Source organism: Anarhichas minor, unplaced genomic scaffold (assembly GCF_050575085.1).
Source record: "Anarhichas minor isolate MPS153535 unplaced genomic scaffold, ASM5057508v1 ptg000074l, whole genome shotgun sequence".
NCBI classification, from domain to species: Eukaryota; Metazoa; Chordata; class Actinopteri; order Perciformes; family Anarhichadidae; genus Anarhichas; species Anarhichas minor.
The window spans coordinates 560,001-580,000 of NW_027466520.1; the positions used below are offsets into that span (position 1 = coordinate 560,001).

The 20,000-nt window shown below is 42.9% G+C and overlaps 1 protein-coding gene across 3 annotated transcripts in view; it reads left to right on the forward strand.

The window, feature by feature from the left end:
- Nucleotides 1-20,000, forward strand: part of rps6ka3b (ribosomal protein S6 kinase, polypeptide 3b) — a 35,711-nt gene that overhangs the window by 9,276 nt on the left and 6,435 nt on the right. For all 3 annotated transcript variants that reach the window (XM_076080165.1, XM_076080162.1, XM_076080163.1), the window contains exons 3-14: nt 11,621-11,737; nt 13,015-13,096; nt 14,470-14,550; nt 14,648-14,727; nt 15,442-15,548; nt 15,754-15,791; nt 16,515-16,657; nt 17,771-17,841; nt 18,206-18,294; nt 18,733-18,797; nt 19,524-19,626; nt 19,776-19,885. In XM_076080165.1, coding sequence (XP_075936280.1) covers nt 11,621-11,737; nt 13,015-13,096; nt 14,470-14,550; nt 14,648-14,727; nt 15,442-15,548; nt 15,754-15,791; nt 16,515-16,657; nt 17,771-17,841; nt 18,206-18,294; nt 18,733-18,797; nt 19,524-19,626; nt 19,776-19,885 — 1,086 coding nt within the window. The remainder of the gene's footprint in view (nt 1-11,620; nt 11,738-13,014; nt 13,097-14,469; nt 14,551-14,647; nt 14,728-15,441; nt 15,549-15,753; nt 15,792-16,514; nt 16,658-17,770; nt 17,842-18,205; nt 18,295-18,732; nt 18,798-19,523; nt 19,627-19,775; nt 19,886-20,000) is intronic.

A 20,000-nucleotide genomic window follows, 5' to 3' on the forward strand; every position in this document is an offset into this window, starting at 1 on the left:
GACAGCTCTGGGCCTGTTGTGAAAGAGGCATTGTGGGAATTGGCCATTGTGAGGTCATGGGGTGATGATGTAATCTGTGTAACCCAGCGCCGCTTTTCCTGAACGCAGCTCTCTCCAGGAACTAACCAATCACAGAGCAGCAACACACACACACACACACACACACACACACACACACACTGATACACTTGTTATATTTATATTCTTTATATATTATATTATACCTGTCTTATTCTATTTTATTTTGTTTTATTTTCAGTTTTTTTGTCTCTTAAATAACTTTTTTATTTTATTTAAATGTTTTTTATAATGTTTTTTTGCACTTAAAAACTCTTTAAAACGTTCTGCTGAAACTTTCCTTATATGTTATTATACTTGTGAGGACGCTCATGCACTTAAATGTTGACCCTCGACTCAACTAAACGTATTTAATTATCAGTTAATATGTTTTTATTTTGTTCTGATTCATCAGTTATTAGGAATAAATGTCGTCACCATTAATCAACTTATTCAGGAAATAACCGACAGATTAATTCATAATAATAATAATAATAATAATCCTTCGTCACAGCCTCAGAAGGAAAGATTGTTCATCGTTTCTGCATTTTAAATTTTAATCAAATAAAATAAATATTTGGTCAAATTAGAGCCGACCCATTTTTTATATTGACAATGTTGCCAAAATACAGTTACAGATATATTATAACGTTTATATTATATATTAACATCTTCCTGAGTGAATTTAAATTCAGCTTCCTGTTGTCGTGGCCTTGACAGGAAGTAATCAGGAGAGACGTTTCAGTTCCTTTCCTCTCCTTTCCTCGCCCCTCCTATTTCCTTTCCTCTACTTTCCTGTCTCTTCTCTTTCCTCTCCTCTCCTCTTTCCTTTCAGTTCCTTGGATGGACTGATGGGGTCTCCATGTATGTTAAGGAGAGGAATGAAGGAGAGGAATGAAGACAAGAGGAGACCCTCCCCCACTTGAATGTCTACATGACCCGAGCTGGAATTTAACATGGAGACTCAAAACCTCATGGAAATGAGATGAGTCTCATATCCATCCCTCCTCCTCCTCCTCCTCCTCCCTTCCTCTCTGACTCCTATGTCCTTCCCTCTCTGGTCTCAGGATCAGCGCTCACTCTTGTATTTGTATTTTCTCCTCCTCTTGACTTATCGTGACCTTTTCTCTTTCCTTTCATACCTCCTTTTACCTCTCCTCTTCTCTTCCCTCCTCTTTCCTTTCAGTTCCTTTCCTATCACCTCCTCATTCATTTCCTCTCCTGTTTCCTCTCGTGTCTCTCCTCTTTCTTCTCCTCGCCCCTCCTCTTTCCTTTACTCTCCTTTCTTACCTCCTGTTTCCTCACCCCTCCTCTTTCCTTTCCGTTCTTTACATTTCCTTTTTCCACCTCTCTCCTCTTTCTGTCCTCTCTCCTCCTCTTGCCTTTCCTCTCACCTTTCCTTGCCTCTCCTCTCCTTTCTTTGCACCCTCCTCTTTCCTCTCCTCTCCTCTTTCCTCTCTCCTCTCCCTCTTTTGTTTAATTTGTGATGATTTTTATCACAAATTACGAGTGTGTTGTTGGTTTCAGAGGTGATGCATTCAGGGCCCTGTGGGAAATCACAGCACCACGGCTCCCTTCAGGCTCCCAACTCACAAACAATATTTAGAACATTTAATGTTGTTAAAAACATCACAGAAGAAGTTGATGATTTAAAGGTTGTCACGTGTCTGAAATAAAATAAAATAAAATGTAGACCTGTTACAAACACAAGCTTGGCATCTGCTCACCTGTGTGTGTGTGTGTGTGTGTCTGCGTGGGGGGGGGGGGGGGGGGGGTGTTCAAGGACAGATGTTCAAGGCCTTCCTGTGCAGATGTTGTTGCCAGGGAAACCATGACAGGACATGTTTTAATCGCCTTGGTGAACAGCTGGTGTGTGTGTGTGTGTGTGTGTGTGTGTGTGTGTGTGTGTGTGTGTGTGTGTGTGTGTGTGTGTGTGTGTGTGTGTGTGTGTGTGTGTGTGTGTGTCTGCACTGTGTGCTTTAATAAGTTCGTCAGTTAATCAGTTTGTGGCGGTGTTTTGACGTGAGAGGAGCACGATGAAGACGCTTTTATTTCACATCATGAAAAGGCAGTTTCAGGTACAGTTCACACACACACACACACACACACACACACACACACAGCCTGTTATTACAGATTGTGTTTTTGCTGTCTGTCTCTGTTTGTTTCATTGGTTGTGATTCACACACTCTTTTTGGCATTCTCATAGTCTCATCTGATTATGCGTGTGTGTGGGCGTGTGTGTGTGTGCGTGCGTGTGTGTGTGTGCGTGCGTGTGTGTTGTAGTTGAGAGACTCGATTGGCAGCAGATGAAGTGCTTTGATTTCCTTAATGAGGAAGAGCAAGTTAGAGAGAGAGAGAGAGAGTGGGCACATAGATCACAATGTGTGTGTGTGTGTGTGTGTGTGTGTGTGTGTGTGTGTGTGTGTGTGTGTGTGTGTGTGTGTGTGTGTGTGTGTGTGTGTGTGTGTGTGTGTGTGTGTGTGTGTGTGTGTGTGTGTGTGTGTGTGTGTGTGTTATGGACAGATTACCATGAAACGCTGTTGGCATGGCGACAAAGTTTTCAGACTGTAGAGAAAAACTTCAAACTTCAAACTTTTAGTTCCCATCCACACAGGAGGTTTATCTTCTTCGTGTTTGTTACTTTTTGATTTAACAGCAGATGTTTTCTTTAACACTTCAGTGTGTGTGTGTGTGTGCGCGTGCATGAATGTTATAGTGTGTGTGTGTGTGATTGAGGATCTAGTCTCTCCAGCTCCTGAATAAATGATGATGTCGTCCCTCTGCTCCTCCACATTCATACTTAATGATCTCTCTTTCTCTCTCTCTCTCGCTGTTCTATAAAGTTTCATCCTCTGCTCTACATCATATCTCTCCTCCGTCACTTATCCTCCTACATCCTCTACATCCTCCATCTTTTATTTATCTTTTGGTCTGCTGTCTTTCAGATTGAAATGCCTCTCTCTCTGTCTCTCTCTCTGTCTGTCTCTCTCTCTCTCTCTCTCTGTCTCTCTCTCTCTCTCTGTCTCTGACTCTGTCTCTGTCTCTGTCTCTGTCTCTCTCTCTCTCTCTCTCTCTCTCTCTCTGTCTCTCTCTCTCTCTCTGTCTCTCTCTGTCTCTCTCTGTCTCTCTCTCTGTCTCTGTCTCTCTGTCTCTCTGTCTCTCTCTCTGTCTCTCTCTCTGTCTCTGTCTCTCTCTCTGTCTCTCTCTCTCTCTCTCTCTCTCTCTCTGTCTCTCTCTCTGTCTCTCTCTCTCTCTCTCTCTCTCTCTCTCTCTCTCTGTCTCTCTCTCTCTCTCTCTCTCTCTCTCTCAAAATGAATGAAGAATATGATGAAATGCACAATGAATGAAAAGGATTACAGACAACACACTACTAGTATTAAGGTGTTTCACCCTAAAAATGTCTAGACAATTTTGCCTTTTTTTCTTCTGAATCGGAGGTAATCTGTCACTGCACTACATTTCCCAGAGTTCACCTGTTCGTCAGTGTGACGTCCTCTTCATTTTTGGATTTTCTGTTGATGCTGTTTCAGTTTCTGTAGATGGAGCTCTTCTCTTCTGTTCAGTCATGTTGGCTGTCACTGTTCATAAGAAACCAGGTGTGTGTGTGTGTGCGTGTGCGTGCACGTGTGTGTGTGTGCGTGTGCGCGTTATTACTTTTTATGAAGATGTTTTGTATCTGAACCGACTCTCTGGTCTTTGACAGGTGACTGTGTGTATTTGTTTGTGTTATTTGAGCTCCGGCGAGGCCAACGGAAATGCCCTTTACGCTTCTAACCTGACAAATCCCAAGCGTGTGTGTGTGTGTGTGTGTGTGTGTGTGTGTGTGTGTGTGTGTGTGTGTGTGTGTGTGTGTGTGTGTGTGTGTGTGTGTGTGTGTGTGTGTGTGTGTGTGTAGTGACCATCCGGCCTGTTAATTTGATTGCGTAACAGGCTTAGGGGGCCGCAGATTGTCTGGAATGGCATCCCGCTCACTCAATCCGTGATAGCTGCTGCCATGGAGAAGCTTTACACACACACACACACACACACACACACACACACACACACACACACACACACACACACACACACACTCTGACACTTGCAGTCCATCACTGCAATAAACCGCCAAGTGCTTCTTCCTTTTCAAGCCAAACTCTTGTCAACTAATGCAGTTACTGTACATTTATGATTTTCTTTTTATACATATTTTATCGGCGTTGGAGCCGGAGATCTGATATATTTTGACTGAATGTCTGGAATTGTTGTGTATATGACAATAAACAAATATATAACTGTACAGATAAATGAAAACTGTTGTTCTGCAGAGAAATATTAGCACATTTTCTGATTTAAATTTGTAAAATACCAAAAGTGTTTTGAAAGCGTTCTCTCTTTCGTTGATGGAAGAGCTAAAAGTCACTTGAAAATACAAGAAATGTTCCACTTCATCTGTCTTCAGGCCAGAAGAACTTCACAAATAATAAATTATAACGTTTTCACGGCTAATGTGTTCGCAAACAGTTGCTTATTCCCACAGAGCAACATGATCATTCATTCAGAGTTGTGTTTGTGTCGACGTATCTTCACACAACGGTTCATATTATATCCAAGTAAACGTTACTCCTCATTTCTCCTGCTTTACCCCACGACAGAAGCAACACGAGTCAATGTCCGCTCGTTTCATACTTAGTCTTTTCAAAATAAACTTCCGTCTTCACAGGACACAACTCTGTTAGAAAATTTGAAAAAGATCGTTAAATACTTATTTAGGTTCAGGAAAAGATCGTGAAATACTTAGTTATGTTGAGAAAAAGATTACGTAATAAATGATTTTGTGACTTAACTACAAAGTCCGTTGCATTACGTCGCAGGTATTCGCTACAAATGCTGGATGCGACCAGCCTGGTTTGTGTCCAGCTGATGAACAGTTGTTATGATCGTTTTTAGCTCTGTTTTTGGTCCCCACCAGCTCCTGAACTAAACATCTGGCTCTTTAGCTGCTGAATGTTCCACAACAGAGCTTGTTTTTGTGACATTAAATGTGCCGTAAAACCAAAACTATGAGCCAAAAGACATGAAAATGCTCAGTACGGCTGTGGAGTTGGTGATAAATCTACGAGCGTCGAGCTTTAACAAATAAGTTCACCAACAACTTGTGGTGCTCTTTGTGTTTTTAGATATCCATGGCCCAGTTCCACCTTGTCTTTTGCCCTCACTGGTGTGTGTGTGTGAGGGTGTGTGTGCGTGTGTGTGTGTGTGTGTGTGTGTTATACCAGTAAGCACTCAGCGAAGGGAAAGTGACGACAGGTGAAAGTAATCCAATAAATGTCACGCATCCCGTGGACGGTCCAAACTGGCATTGTGTACATTGTGTTTGTGTGTGGCGGGGGGGTTGTGACAGGTGGGGGATTTGTTGTGGAGGGTGTTTGCACCCACATTGTGTCTGTGTTGGACTGTTCCAGTGTGTTGGACTGTTCCAGTGTTGGACTGTACTCAACTAGTAGGGGTGTAAATAGTTTAATCACAATACGGTATTATGTTGATTCTTTGGACAACAATAGGATATTTGCCGTTATCACAAAGTCTGCCACGATACACTTTTGATCTGATTAAATCCAGGAGCCTGTGATCAATACGAGACGAGATCATGTTCCCCTTGAACACAATCAGTTCCATTTAAATCAACTCACAAGAAGAAACTACTCCTCACTGGGCTCTGGAGGAAGGAGGCTCTGAAATGTGAGAATTTGTATGTATGAATGTATGTTTGTATGTATGTATGTTTGTATGTATGTATACATACAAACATACATACATGTACATATAATAACTTAAAACACTTCATCACGGTTTCAGTTGACAGATTGGATCTCAGATGAATGGACTTAACTTGTGACATGTTGGAAGTAGAGTGTGAAGATAGCAGTGGGAGTTCTCCTCCTCGTGGTTCTTACTCATTGGTGGGAGACGTTATGTGACTGTGGAGTGGACGGGGATCTCCAGGACACCTGATGGAAACACTTGGTGGAAGGTTACAGCTGCGAGGGGGGGGTGAGAGTAAGGGGGGGGATCCCACTTCCCATCCCAAATTTGGAATCTCCCCCTCCTCCCTCTCTCCCAGTGACTCACCCTTGTTTGCCCGTCCCGGTCCCAGTCATTCACTCCGTTGCTCCAGTCTAAACACTCCCGGAGTCTTCTTCAGTGATGGCGCAGGAGGCCAAGCGGGTCAAGTGTGTGAGTGCCGTCGCCGGCGTGGTCCGGGCGCTGAGGAGCCGGCTGAAGGCCCTCAGGCGGCTCCTGCTGCTCGCCGGGACGGACGGCAACCGCCAAGAACCGGCACCGAAGTTTGATGGAGGAGGGAAAGTTTTAGGCTGTTGTGGACCAGCGAACCTCACCGGTTTGTCTGTGAGTAGTCGTGAGTGTGTGTGTGTGTGTGTGTGTGTGTGTGTGTGTGGAGCTGCTCGGGTCAACCTCCAGGTAGATGTGTGAGTGTGTGTGTGTATCTAAGCAGTCTTTATTGGCTCAGAGCAATGGTTCCAACTGGTTTTACTGGTCACAGAGTTTTGGCTTTTTCGTGCCCGTTTGCTGACATGTTGTTTAAAAGACGTTCTGTTGGAGCCGGTTTGATTTATAGCACAGTGATCACAGACAAATACAGCAAACATTGTGACAACACATTCATGTCATTCTGATATAGATAAACGTGTGTGTGTGTGTGTGTGTGTGTGTGTGTGTGTGTGTGTGTGTGTGTGTGTGTGTGTGTGTGTGTGTGTGTGTGTGTGTGTGTGTGTGTGTGTGTGTGTGTGTGTGTGTGTGTGTGTGTGTGTGTGTGTGTGTGTGTGTGTTGTGAGTTTCATGTTACCTCCACCATCATCCCCTCCAACACTGACGTGTCCTTAGTAAACTACACTGAGACTGGTTCATATAGAGGATCAGGACTAGGCTGAGACTGGTTCATATAGAGGATCAGGACTAGGCTGAGACTGGTTCATATAGAGGATCAGGACTAGGCTGAGACTGGTTCATATAGAGGACTCGTGTTGATGTCCATCAGTGTAGAAGCGTGTGCAGCGTTTCTGTTGATTAGATCTGATGTGTGTAACGTCTCACGAGGCCTCTTAATGAGGTCTGATGGTGGACAGATGATGAGAGGTGTTGCTGTGCTGATGTGCTGCAGATCCTCCAGATGTTTCACTGACGGCTCAGTGGAGACACGTTACCCTCATGTTAGTGACGTGTTGGTACGCTGTGAAGACTGACGGCGTAGAGACTGATGGAATACTTTTAAATAAATCTAATCTTCCTGATTTGCTGCTAACAGATTAGCCAGTATTGTGTTTATTTATGCTTAAAGTCCTTTTTATTTTAACAATACGTGCGTAAACTCCAGGTTGATGCCCAATTAAACACAACTACTTTACTACATTACTACAACTTAATACAAATATCAGGGCTTCATCATCACCAGTATCATATTTCCTTTGTTTTGGTATCTGGTCTTGTTCTGTGATTGTGTTCTGATGTAATATGTAATATTTTAATATTATAAAATAGCCTTCTCAGTGTGAAGTTGCTGAAGAAATGAATCACTCGTTTGCTGCTTTAATTTGAAATTTGAGATTCATCATCTCGTCCGGCTCATTCTTCATGAATATCTGACACATTAAATCATAAAATATCGTTTACACATGAAGGTCAGTTTAGTCGTCATGTTTAGTCAGCCTGTGAAAACGGGTTCAGCGTTTCAGTTGCATTGTGGGAAGTGTAGGAGTCAGCATTTTTTTGGAGCTTCATTCATAGAAGAACGAGAAGGAAATCTGTCATTTAAATAATAATTTAATAATAATTTAATTATCATAATTTAAATAATCCGTCATTTAAATAATAATTTAGTAATACATTAATTTAAATAATCTGTCATTTAAATAATAATTAAATAATACATTAATTTAAATAATCCGTAATTTAAATAATACATTAATTTAAATAATCCGTAATTTAAATAATACATTAATTTAAATAATCCGTAATTTAAATAATACATTCATTTAAATAATTTAAATTACCCGTCATTTAAATAATAATGTAATAATAATATAATTTAAATAATCTGTCATTTAAATAATTAAATGTAATGATTAATAATATAATAATAATTAAACTTAATTAATGGAAGTAAACCCACAATTAATTGCATTCAATTCAAAGTTACAGAACCTGATAAAGAAACCTGTTCAAGTATCTTTTCAAAGCTTAAACCATTAATTACGGAAACTATTTTGAGAACTGATTAAATGTTTAAATGGCTTTAGTTTTATTAAATGTGAGGATTTTCTGCTTTTCTTTGTTTTATGTCATTTCAAATCTGAATATTTTGGACTGTCAGACAAAAGACAACAAAACAAATGATGGAGAAAACTGAAAGCAAATGAATTATTTGTTGCAGCATTAACATGATCTTCGTCGTCGCATCGATCAATAGATTTAGTTTAGATTTAATGGCTGTAAAACAGAGCGTCTGGGTTCATTCCTGTGATTGGAAACGGGACCAGAAGTCCTCAAAGTGCTCCGAAAATAACGAGGAAACGTGAGCGTCTGCAGTTCCCTCAAAGCGGGCGATGAAACCGATACGATCTAAAAGCTCCAGAACAGACACGAGACCACCGACTGACCGGTCCACTCGTCACAACCAGGACGGGACGATTCGTTCAGTAGATTAACAGCTGACATGCTTTTAATTACCACCTGTCACATTTGTGCTCATTTCTTTTAATTACAAAAAAGCCAAAGAGTCCAGTTGGAACGGTGTGTGTGTGTGTGTGTGTGTGTGTGTGTGTGTGTGTGTGTGTGTGTGTGTGTGTGTGTGTGTGTGTGTGTGTGTCAGATGGAAATAAACGCTAACGGGGACAATAACAGGGTTATTAGAGAGGCAGGGTGTGTGTGTGTGTGTGTGTGTGTGTGTGTGTGTGTGTGTGTGTGTGTGTGTGTGTGTGTGTGTGTGTGTGTGTGTGTGTGTGTGTGTGTTCAGAGCACAGGTGCTGGGTTTGCAGTTTTAATCCGTGTGATTAAGAGGTGCTACATGAGCATCCTGTCGCTTCGGCTCTGATCCTCCATCTGTGGTCTGACTCACACACACACACTCACACACACACACACACACACATGGAAATCCATCATTCCTAAGCTCCTCATCTTCTCAAACATTTCACCAATCTCATGTTGTCAGCCGGTCAGCAGCATCTCAACTCTCTGTGTGCTTCTGTTGGTCCGCCTCTCTGCTCTCTGCTTCGTCCTGGTGGATGATGTCATTCACACGTTCACCGGTGTGATGTTTCGTACCCGGCGCTGATGACATGCGGCGTAATGTGTGGCTTTACATTAAAGATGTGAACAGGGTTTTCATAAGAAAATGGGAGCACAAGAAGTCTGAATTGTGATTTAAATCTGGATCAGAGCTGATCAAAGATTAAACATTTTATCACAACTTTCAAACCTCGACAATCTCAAGGACACGTTTTCTTCTTCACCAAAAGGTTTACCCAGCTCAAGCTGAGAGGATTAGGAAGCTGTAACTGTGCTTAAATGTTGTGATGCTTTCTTTATGATTCTACTCCGCTTCATGTCGGAGGCTCGTGCGGTTCTTTTTAATCCACATCATTGATCTGAGAGCTTATATCTTTAGATTAATGCATTCATAAACGTTATAAAGTAGATTAAACCACCCATCTGTGTGTGAAGCAGGTAGAATTAGTTCCATTTAAACCAGCTGCAACATTAAAACGCTGTTCTGTAGTGGAGAGTTACGCAACATAATCCAATATAACATATATATATATATATATATATAATGTTTTATAGAATGGCCCCTTTGAGTGTGTAATAACATAAAAGTAATCATTCGTTTTGGTCTCAGTTAGTCGTTATTAACGCTGTTTCATGCTTAATGACATATTTTCCAAATAATTTATGAGCTCATCTCAGGTTATTACTGGTTTACGACAGTATAGTACTGGTTTAAGACATTTTAATACTAGTTTAAGACAGTCTAATATAGTTTTAAAGATCCGTCGATTAAATCAACTCATCGATTAACCAACATGATCGTATGACTGTTAGTCAACTAAGACTTTATTTATTTATTTATTTGAAAAATGATTTATTTATGAAATATTTTTAGGTATTATGTAGTGAGGTATTTGCACTTTTACTGAATTAAAGTATCATAGTAATTCATCTACTCCAGAATAAGACCTTCTCCCCACGAGGAAGAGGGAATAAGACAGAGGGAGCTGCAAACCACAGAGGAGAGGTGATAACGGTTCAAATAAAGATTGAAAAAAGGCGAGAAAATAGGAGGGAGGGAGGAAGGGAGGGAGGGAGGGATGTCTCTGAGGGAGAGAGACAGAGGGAGAGAGAGGGAGACACAGAGTAATAGAGAGAGAGAAGTGCTTTCCATCCTGTAGCCTCTCAGTCGATGCACGGGAGCATGTTAGCACCACAGAGCCTCAGCCGCTGTCGGGACTACAGGACCCACAATGCACTGGGACACCCGGCAGCCAGCCAGTCGCCCACCTGGGAACTACAGGTACGGAGGAAAAGGAGACAGTGAAGCGGTAGAAGGAAGACGAAGTAGGTGGACAGAGAGAGGAGGATGGGGAGAAGAGGATGGAGTTGGGAGTGCAGAGCAGAGAGGATGATGGGGGATGTAGTCTTTGTTCACCTGTTTACTTGTTTGGATTATGGCATCGATATCCAGAGTACGCGTAGCATGAAGCTAGGAGGCTTTAGAGTTTGAAAGAGGGATACTGTCACACAGTATGGTGTCATTAGTCACTCAGCTACAGAGGGGAGCAGGTATCGGGGGTGGCTCCATGACGTGTGTGTGTGTGTGTGTGTGTGTGTGTGTGTGTGTGTGTGTGTGTGTGTGTGTGTGTGTGTGTGTGTGTGTGTGTGTGTGTGTGTGTGTGTGTGTGTGTGTGTGTGTGTGTGTGTGTGTGTGTGTGTGTGTGTTTTGTAATATCCCACTCAGCGGATGATGAACATTCGGGAGTTGAGTGATTCACTGAGACGAAGGGGAAACATTCTCACACTGATAGCATCGCAGCTCTTCAGGATTGTTTTGTCTTTGGATTTACCTGCTGCTTTATGAACTGCATTTCCCAGAATGCCTTTCAAGAAATGAATAACAACACCCAGATAACATGCCTGAACTTGCTCCATCCAGCTGGTTGTTGTTAAGTGTAGAATGTAGAAATACGGTCTTCTGTTAGTGTAGAAACTTGCTCACTGCCTGCAATGCATTCTGGTCTATTGAGGCTAAAAATGTACATTAAGATTAAAGCGTTGCTAAGGCATGATTTATTGGTGAATTTAAAAGCACAAACTATGAGCGATGTTAAGAAAACTCTTCCTCTACTTTCACGAGTTGCTCATATGATACTTTGTATGTGGCCAAAAGTATGTGGACACCCTAAAGTAAGTACTTTTGATCCGTTGTTTTTACTGGTTTGGGCTGAACGTCTCAGTTCTAATGAAGTTTACAGTTTACAGCGATGAACACTGTTGTGTGTGTTTACAGGACGACGTGCCGATGAAGGAGATCAGCATCACTCACCACGTGAAGGAGGGCTCAGAGAAGGCCGACCCACGACAGTTCGAGCTCCGCAAAGTCCTCGGACAAGGCTCCTTCGGCAAGGTGTGTGTGTGTGTGTGTGTATTTCCATGTCAGTGTGTGTGTGTGTGTGTGTGTGTGTAAACGTGGGTTTCATTTCACAATGTTTTCATTTTTAAAGTGTTTTTGAGAGCCCGTTGCCGAGGAGACTACAGTCTGAGGGCCCTTCACACTCCCGCTCAGTATCATCGTCTTTGTGAATGAACAATGTGTGTGAGTGTGTGTGTGTTAATCTGCATAAGTGTGAACAAGAAGAAGAAAAAAGGAGGCTAACCCAAACACACACACACACACACACGCTGAAGAGTAGATGTAATAGAGAGGGGAAGTCCCGCCCCTTTACGGTGGACCACCACGGGACTCATTTTTATATTTAGAATATGTGCGGTAGTTAACGGAGAGAGACAAATAAAGACATGATGCTGTTTGAACTGTGCCATGAATTACTGATACGATGTTTGTACATTTAAAAGTTAAGTAGCATTTTATCATTAAAACTGTTAAAGTATAAGACCGAGAAAGTACTTGATTAGAAAGACGAAGCACCTAAAAAAGTTTCTCTCTGAAGCTACAGTACCGGTGTTTTTAGTCGCTGCATAAAACACATCAGGAAACGTTAACGTAGCTAAGTTCGCTAGCTAGCTAGCAGCTATGTAGAGAGATGTACTTCACTGATCGGTTTCACACAAAACTAAATGATACTACGACAAATATATTACTTAAAAGCTGCATTCTCTCTAATGTCCACCGGGGGGCGACTCCTCTGGTTGTATAGAAGTCTATGAGAAAATGACTCTACTTCTCTCTTGATTTATTACCTCAGTAAACATTGTAAACATGAGTTTATGGTCTCAATCTCTAGTTTCAAGTCTTCTTCAATACAGCATGATGTTCATTTAGTACATTATGGTCCATTTAGAGTCAAACAGACCATAAAGCAGGGGATGCTTTAGGGCGGGGCTACACGGTGATTGACAGGTCTCTACCAGAGACGTATACAGCGTCTCTACGTCACTGCTCCTCAGTCCAGATATGGTCACTTCCTGTTCACTGGTTAGAAAAAAACAAGATGGCGACGGCTAAAATGCTTTAGAACGTCAGTCCACAAACTTACACACACAATAAATACATCAGAGACTGAATTTACATTGACTGTTCTCTGTGTGTGTGTGTGTGTGTGTGTGTGTGTGTGTGTGTGTGTGTGTGTGTGTGTGTGTGTGTGTGTGTGTGTGTGTGTGTGTGTGTGTGTGTGTGTGTGTGTGTGTGTGTGTGTGTGTGTGTGTGTGTGTGTGTGTGTGCAGGTGTTTCTGGTGAGGAAGGTCACGGGACCAGACGCCGGTCAGCTCTACGCCATGAAAGTCCTGAAGAAAGCTACACTGAAAGGTACGAAGAGGTTCAATCTTCTTCTTCTTCTTGTTTTTTCTTAAAGTTGAAACTAAGAAGTTGAAGTGAAGTTGAATAGAAAGATGATCAATGAGAAAGTGTGTTTTTGTATTTGCTCAGTCGTGGAATTTCACACTTTATCGTGAGACCAGACAGAGAGGAAGAGGAGAAGAGAGGGAGGAAGAGGAGAAGAGGAGAAGAGAGGGAGGAAGAGGAGAAGAGAGAGGAAGAGAGAGAGGAAGAGGAGAAGAGAGAGAGGAAGAGGAGAAGAGAGGGAGGAAGAGGAGAAGAGAGAGGAAGAGGAGAAGAGAGAGAGGAAGAGGAGAAGAGAGAGGAAGAGAGAGAGGAAGAGGAGAAGAGAGAGAGGAAGAGGAGAAGAGAGAGGAAGAGAGGGAGGAAGAGGAGAGAGAGGAAGAGAGAGAGGAAGAGGAGAAGAGAGGGAGGAAGAGGAGAAGAGAGAGGAAGAGAGAGAGGAAGAGAGGAAGAGGAGAAGAGAGAGAGGAAGAGGAGAAGAGAGAGGAAGAGAGAGAGGAAGATAGGAAGAGGAGAAGAGAGGGAGGAAGAGGAGAGAGAGGAAGAGGAGAAGAGAGGGAGGAAGAGGAGGAAGAGAGGAAGAGGAGAAGAGAGAGAGGAAGAGGAGAAGAGAGAGATGAAGAGGTGAAGAGAGAGAGGAAGAGGTGAAGAGAGAGATGAAGAGGAGAAGAGAGAGAGGAAGAGGTGAAGAGAGAGAGGAAGAGGAGAAGAGAGAGATGAAGAGGTGAAGAGAGAGAGGAAGAGGTGAAGAGAGAGATGAAGAGGAGAAGAGAGAGAGGAAGAGGAGAAGAGAGAGGAAGAGAGAGAGGAAGAGAGGAAGAGGAGAAGAGAGAGAGGAAGAGGAGAAGAGAGAGGAAGAGAGAGAGGAAGAGAGGAAGAGGAGAAGAGAGAGAGGAAGAGGTGAAGAGAGAGAGGAAGAGGAGAAGAGAGAGAGGAAGAGGAGAAGAGAGAGAGGAAGAGGAGAAGAGAGAGAGGAAGAGGAGAAGAGAGAGAGGAAGAGGAGAAGAGAGAGAGGAAGAGGTGAAGAGAGAGAGGAAGAGGAGAAGAGAGAAAGGAAGAGGTGAAGAGAGAGAGGAAGAGGAGAAGAGAGAGAGGAAGAGGAGAAGAGAGAGAGGAAGAGGTGAAGAAGTAAAGTCCTAAATGTTCAGCTCCAGTTAGACACCCTCTGGTGGTGGAAAGAAACACAACACGCTCCTTTAATTGTTGTTTATTTGCTTCGTTCTTGTCCTTCCTCTCTCCTCGTCTTCATCAGAAATAAGGGAGGCTTGTTTTATTTTCGGCGTCTTCACTCAGTGCTTTATCTGGTGATTTATGTGTTTTCCACTCGTGTGTGTTTCCAGTGCGTGACCGGGTCAGGACGAAGATGGAGAGAGACATCCTGGTGGAGGTCAACCATCCCTTCATCGTCAAACTGCACTACGGTGAGTCAGCCAATCGCAGACCGTCGGCGGTGAGTCACCGGCCAATCAGAACTCACGGCTCCTCTGAGCTCATCTGGATTTTGTTTCCTCCCCTCAGCGTTTCAGACGGAGGGGAAGCTCTACCTGATCCTGGACTTCCTCAGAGGAGGAGACCTCTTCACTCGTCTCTCTAAAGAGGTGACTCCTCTTCATCACTTGTTTAAACACAAGGAGAGTTCTTTAGGAGTGAGATTATCCACAACGTCTGAAGGACAAACTGAAGAATACAAAGAGGAAATCCCTCGTACAACAAATGAAGCTATTATGTTAATCATGAATGTATTATCTCTCATGGGAAATTACATTTTCTACTCTAGTTTCAGTAAATTACAAGCACATGACACACTTCTCCAGTACACAATACTTTCTTTATTCACGAACGTTAAATGACACAAACATCCGGTTGACGTGCACCTCGCCGCGTGTTTCCGTTCTCATCGTGAGACAACAAACATTTGTACGACAACAACGAGGCAATTCAGAATGCTTTACATGAGACAGAAAAGGCTTCAAGAGGGAAACAAAGAGACACATTGAGTCAAATCAAACGGATAAAACAGGAGACCAAACGGTGCCGTCACACTGCAGTGTGAGGTGAGAGTAAACAGTTACATTTACTTTAATAAAAGGGGAAAGGTTCTTCTCAAAGTTCTCCGTTTTCTACGCGCTAAATGCGTCCGATATCAGAACCATGAACACATGCAACATGTTTAAATCCCACTGTGTCTTTAAAAGACTTTTGCTTTTTAGGACACAGTTATCTTTGTGTATTTAAACGTCATTGCCCGACCGTCATCACCAACATGAACATGAGCGTGTCTCTGGATTATAATACTTTGTTGTGTGTTGTAGGTGATGTTCACAGAGGAGGACGTGAAGTTTTACCTGGCAGAGCTCGCGCTGGCCCTCAATCACCTCCACGGCCTGGGCATCATCTACAGAGACCTCAAGCCAGAGAAGTAGGCTCACACTCGCACACACTCACACACACACACACACACTCGCACACACTCACACACACACACACACACACACACACACACACACACACACACACTAACACACACACACACACACACACACACACAGTCATGCTGCAGTATAAATATTTGCCTGCAGATATTTATTTAAGAGTACAAATAAAAAGCATTTCTGTTATTTCAGCATCCTGCTCGATGAGGAGGGACACATCAAGCTGACCGGTGCGTAATGTTACACTACTGTGTGTGTGTGTGTGTGTGTGTGTGTGTGTGTGTGTGTGTGTGTGTGTGTGTTTACCAGTAGTGGAGGAAGTATTCAGATCATTTACTAAAGTAAAAGTACTAATACCACACAGTACAAATACTCTGTGATAGTAAAATGTTCCTTCAGTAAAAGTCTGTCATTACAATGTAGATAAAGTATTTAAACTGTGATTGTTCTACTGATATATATTATATATATTATATTATATTATTATTACTCATGCATTCATTTAAAAGCAGGACCTTTGTTCAGTCCAAACCTCAACATTATTACTGACAGATTAACATTGTTAATATGATTACGAACACATTAAAGTGTTAATATTATCAAAAGGAAAAGCAGCAAATCTGGAACTTTATTTATTTCGTTTTTAACAAAACATATTTCATGAACTGGTGAAGTAACTAAATGTGTCAGATAAGCAGCATGTAGTGGAGGAGCAGCATGTAGTGGAGGAGCAGCATGTAGTGGAGGAGCAGCATGTAGTGGAGGAGCAGCATGTAGTGGAGGAGCAGCATGTAGTGGAGGAGCAGCATGTAGTGGAGGAGCAGCATGTAGTGGAGGAGCAGCATGTAGTGGAGGAGCAGCATGTAGTGGAGGAGCAGCATGTTAAATGTGCGTGTTTGCTGTGCTTCGTGCTTGAAGCTGCTGTAACCTCTGCTCCTCCTCTGTGCACTCAGACTTCGGCCTCAGTAAGGAGGCGGTGGACCAGGAGAACAAGGCGTACTCCTTCTGTGGGACGGTGGAGTACATGGCCCCCGAGGTGGTGAACAGGCGGGGACACACGCACAGCGCCGACTGGTGGTCGTACGGCGTGCTCATGGTGAGAGGAGCGCCCGCTGCGCTGTGTTTGTGCTAACGTGACCTCCTGCTGTCTGTTGTTCAGAGCTGAAGGTTCCACTCTCAAGTAATCTGATTACAGTAGAATTAACCCTGGTCATCCCAACAGCCAATCACAGAGGAGCAGCTAGGGTTAAGATTCAGATTTACAATCCTAGAATATGTAATAAGCGTCGTGACTCGGTTGGTATGTTCCTCTCTGCTCTGATTGAAGAACAGTAACGATACTTCTGGAGACGGAGAGCATGAAAGAGTATCTGATCAGCAACACTGGTTCATGTTATGAAGTTCTATCACTTTACAAACAACTTGGGTTGAATATGACACAATGTAACTGATGTCACCATTACTTTAGACATTTCATTTTTCATATTAAAAAAATAATGAAAAACATATAATCGTATAAATCATTGTATTTTATGTATTTTTCTTTTTTTCAGTTTTGTTTATTGAAGTATTATAATATTTCAGACAGGTAAATGTACATGAGTAAATACCTCTATACATGAGTAATATTGATCGTAAATATTTAGTAATAAAGACTAATAAAAAAATATACAATAATAATAACAAATAAAAATATCATAAATATTAAAAATCAAAGTCCAAATTAATTAATTAAAAAAAACAAGTAAAAAGAATAAACATATAAATAAAAATACTATTAACAATAAAAAATAAATAAAAGAAAAGGTATAATTATTACGTGTATACGCTTAATGAGGTAATATTCCACAAAACTAGCAACAATAAACACATCTTACTTCTCAGTATTCGTCAGTTTCAGACCTGTTTGTTGTGCAACGCGTTGACCTGTTTGTTGCTGTTTGTTGTGCAACGCGTTGACCTGTTTGTTGCTGTTTGTTGTGCAACGCGTTGACCTGTTTGTTGCTGTTTGTTGTGCAACGCGTTGACCTGTTTGTTGCTGTTTGTTGTGCAACGCATTGACCTGTTTGTTGTTGCTGTTTGTTGTGCAACGCATTGACCTATTTGTTGTTGCTGTTTGTTGTGCAACGCATTGACCTGTTAGTTGTTGTTTGTTGTTGCTGTTTGTTGTGCAACGCATTGACCTGTTTGTTGTTGTTCTGTCACTCAGTTCGAGATGCTGACGGGAACGCTGCCGTTTCAGGGCAAAGACCGGAAAGAGACGATGACCATGATTCTCAAGTAAGAAACTTTACACCGTCCGATCGCTCGTATCCAATCACCGCCTCATCACGGCCGAGAAGAGGCTCCCCTCCTCCCCCCACAGGGGTCCATATTAGAGGAGATAAAGTGCAGCACTCAGGAGGAAGAGGAAGAGGAAGACGAGCAGAGAGAGAGAAATATTAACCCGTCCTTCTTCCTCCGTCGTCTCTGTTTCCCTCTGAATGAAAAGTGCTGAGCAGACTCTCTGCAGAGCGCTGACTGTGCTTCCTGTGCCGTCGGCTCGTCTTTCACATACTTTCAGTTTGGAAACACAATATGGACGGTTTAACAACACAAGAGCTGCAGCTCACTGCAGTTCCTCTTGTTTGTGTGTGTTCCACAGGGCCAAGCTGGGAATGCCACAGTTCTTGAGTTCAGAAGCTCAGAGTCTCCTCAGGAACCTCTTCAAACGCAACCCTTCCAACAGATTAGGTAAGAACAGAACATGCAAACAATTTAAAATGCATGCATGCAGGTATTCTGCATCTGCAGTCTGCTCGTTCAGATAAACTGTACATGAATCCACAAATCAACGTACATGCAGCAGATTCCTGATAGGATCAATAACAGGAGCCCAAATCTGAACTAGTTCACAGTATGAGTCAGAGGAGGAGGAGCCAATCTCCAAATAGAGACTCACACTCATCATTGAGTAACGAGTATAGTGTGTAATATATCTTCTTCCTTTGTGCCACAGAGCTCCACCATGAACACACACTCAAATACTCACTACAGCACCAAATGTGGATTAGTCCGTCGCTGAAGATAGTCCCCAACAAACGCTCCGTTTCCTCCTGTTTGTTTGTTTGTTTGTTTGTTTGTTTGTTTGTTGGATAAATACTGGACTGACAGCTGTTGGTTTGTTTGCAGGAGCCGGACCAGACAGCGTGGAGGAGATCAAGAGGCATCAGTTCTTCAGCACCATCGACTGGAACGTCAGTGTCTCCTTTTTATAAACTTTATTAAAAAGTTACTGTGAGGAACTTTAACTGGTCCTGAACCAGTCTCAGTGTAGTCCTGATCCTCTATGTGAACCAGTCTCAGTGTAGTCCTGATCCTCTATCAGACCTCCATCAGTAAAGAGACCATCAGAGAGAAGATGGTCTGTTTCTATAGAGTTATTCTTAATGCTCGTCATCGGAGCCACCGGGTCGGATTCTGGTGAAACCAGATGAACTCATGCAGGTTCACCAGAAACTCCTTCAGCTCAGACTCCAGCAGAGACCGGTCCACCGTGGACAGACCCAGATCCTCCAGCAGAGACCGGTCCACCGTGGACTGACCCAGATCCCCCAGCAGAGACCGGTCCACCGTGGACAGACCCAGATCCTCCAGCAGAGACCGGTCCACCGTGGACAGACCCAGGACGTATTGCTGGACCTGCTGGAGGGAAGGGAGGCACGGGAGGACCAGAACCAGGACTGAGAGGGGCAGCCTGTCAGACCTGCTGCAGTAGAATGAGAGGTTTACTAAAGAGACTCTGGTGCTCAGAGACACTACCACTTTAGTCCACAGGGGGCGACAGAACCAACACTAAGTTAAAGTTCCTCACAGTAACTAATATGCTCAACAGTTTTATTCCATGGTTTAAATATTAACATCACTCTTATTGTTTTGTCTTTGACTGTGTGTCCCACTCTTCCTCTTCCTCTTCCATGTAGAAACTCTTCCGCAGAGAGCTTCCTCCTCCCTTCAAACCGGCTGCAGGACGACCTGACGACACTTTCTATTTTGATCCAGAGTTCACAGCGAAAACACCCAGAGGTGCAGACTGTCACCTCCTCCTCCTCCTCCTCCTCCTCCTCCTCCTCCTCCTCCTCACTTCACATGCCCCTGAGCTGAACTACATCCTGAAAACAATTTATTCTTTGAGCGGTGAGGTTCAACAGCTATTTTCTGTGTTTGTGCCTCAGACTCTCCCGGGGTTCCTCTCAGTGCCAACGCCCATCAGCTGTTCAGAGGGTTCAGTTTTGTGGCCATAACAGAAGAGGACACACAACCAATACCCAGCACTATTGTACAGGTACGTACACACACGCATATTATAACTTAACATATCAGAGGCAAAAATGATCTGATTTAGAGAGTAAAACCTCATCTGAAAGTTTACAATGTTTACTGAGGTAATAAATCAAGAG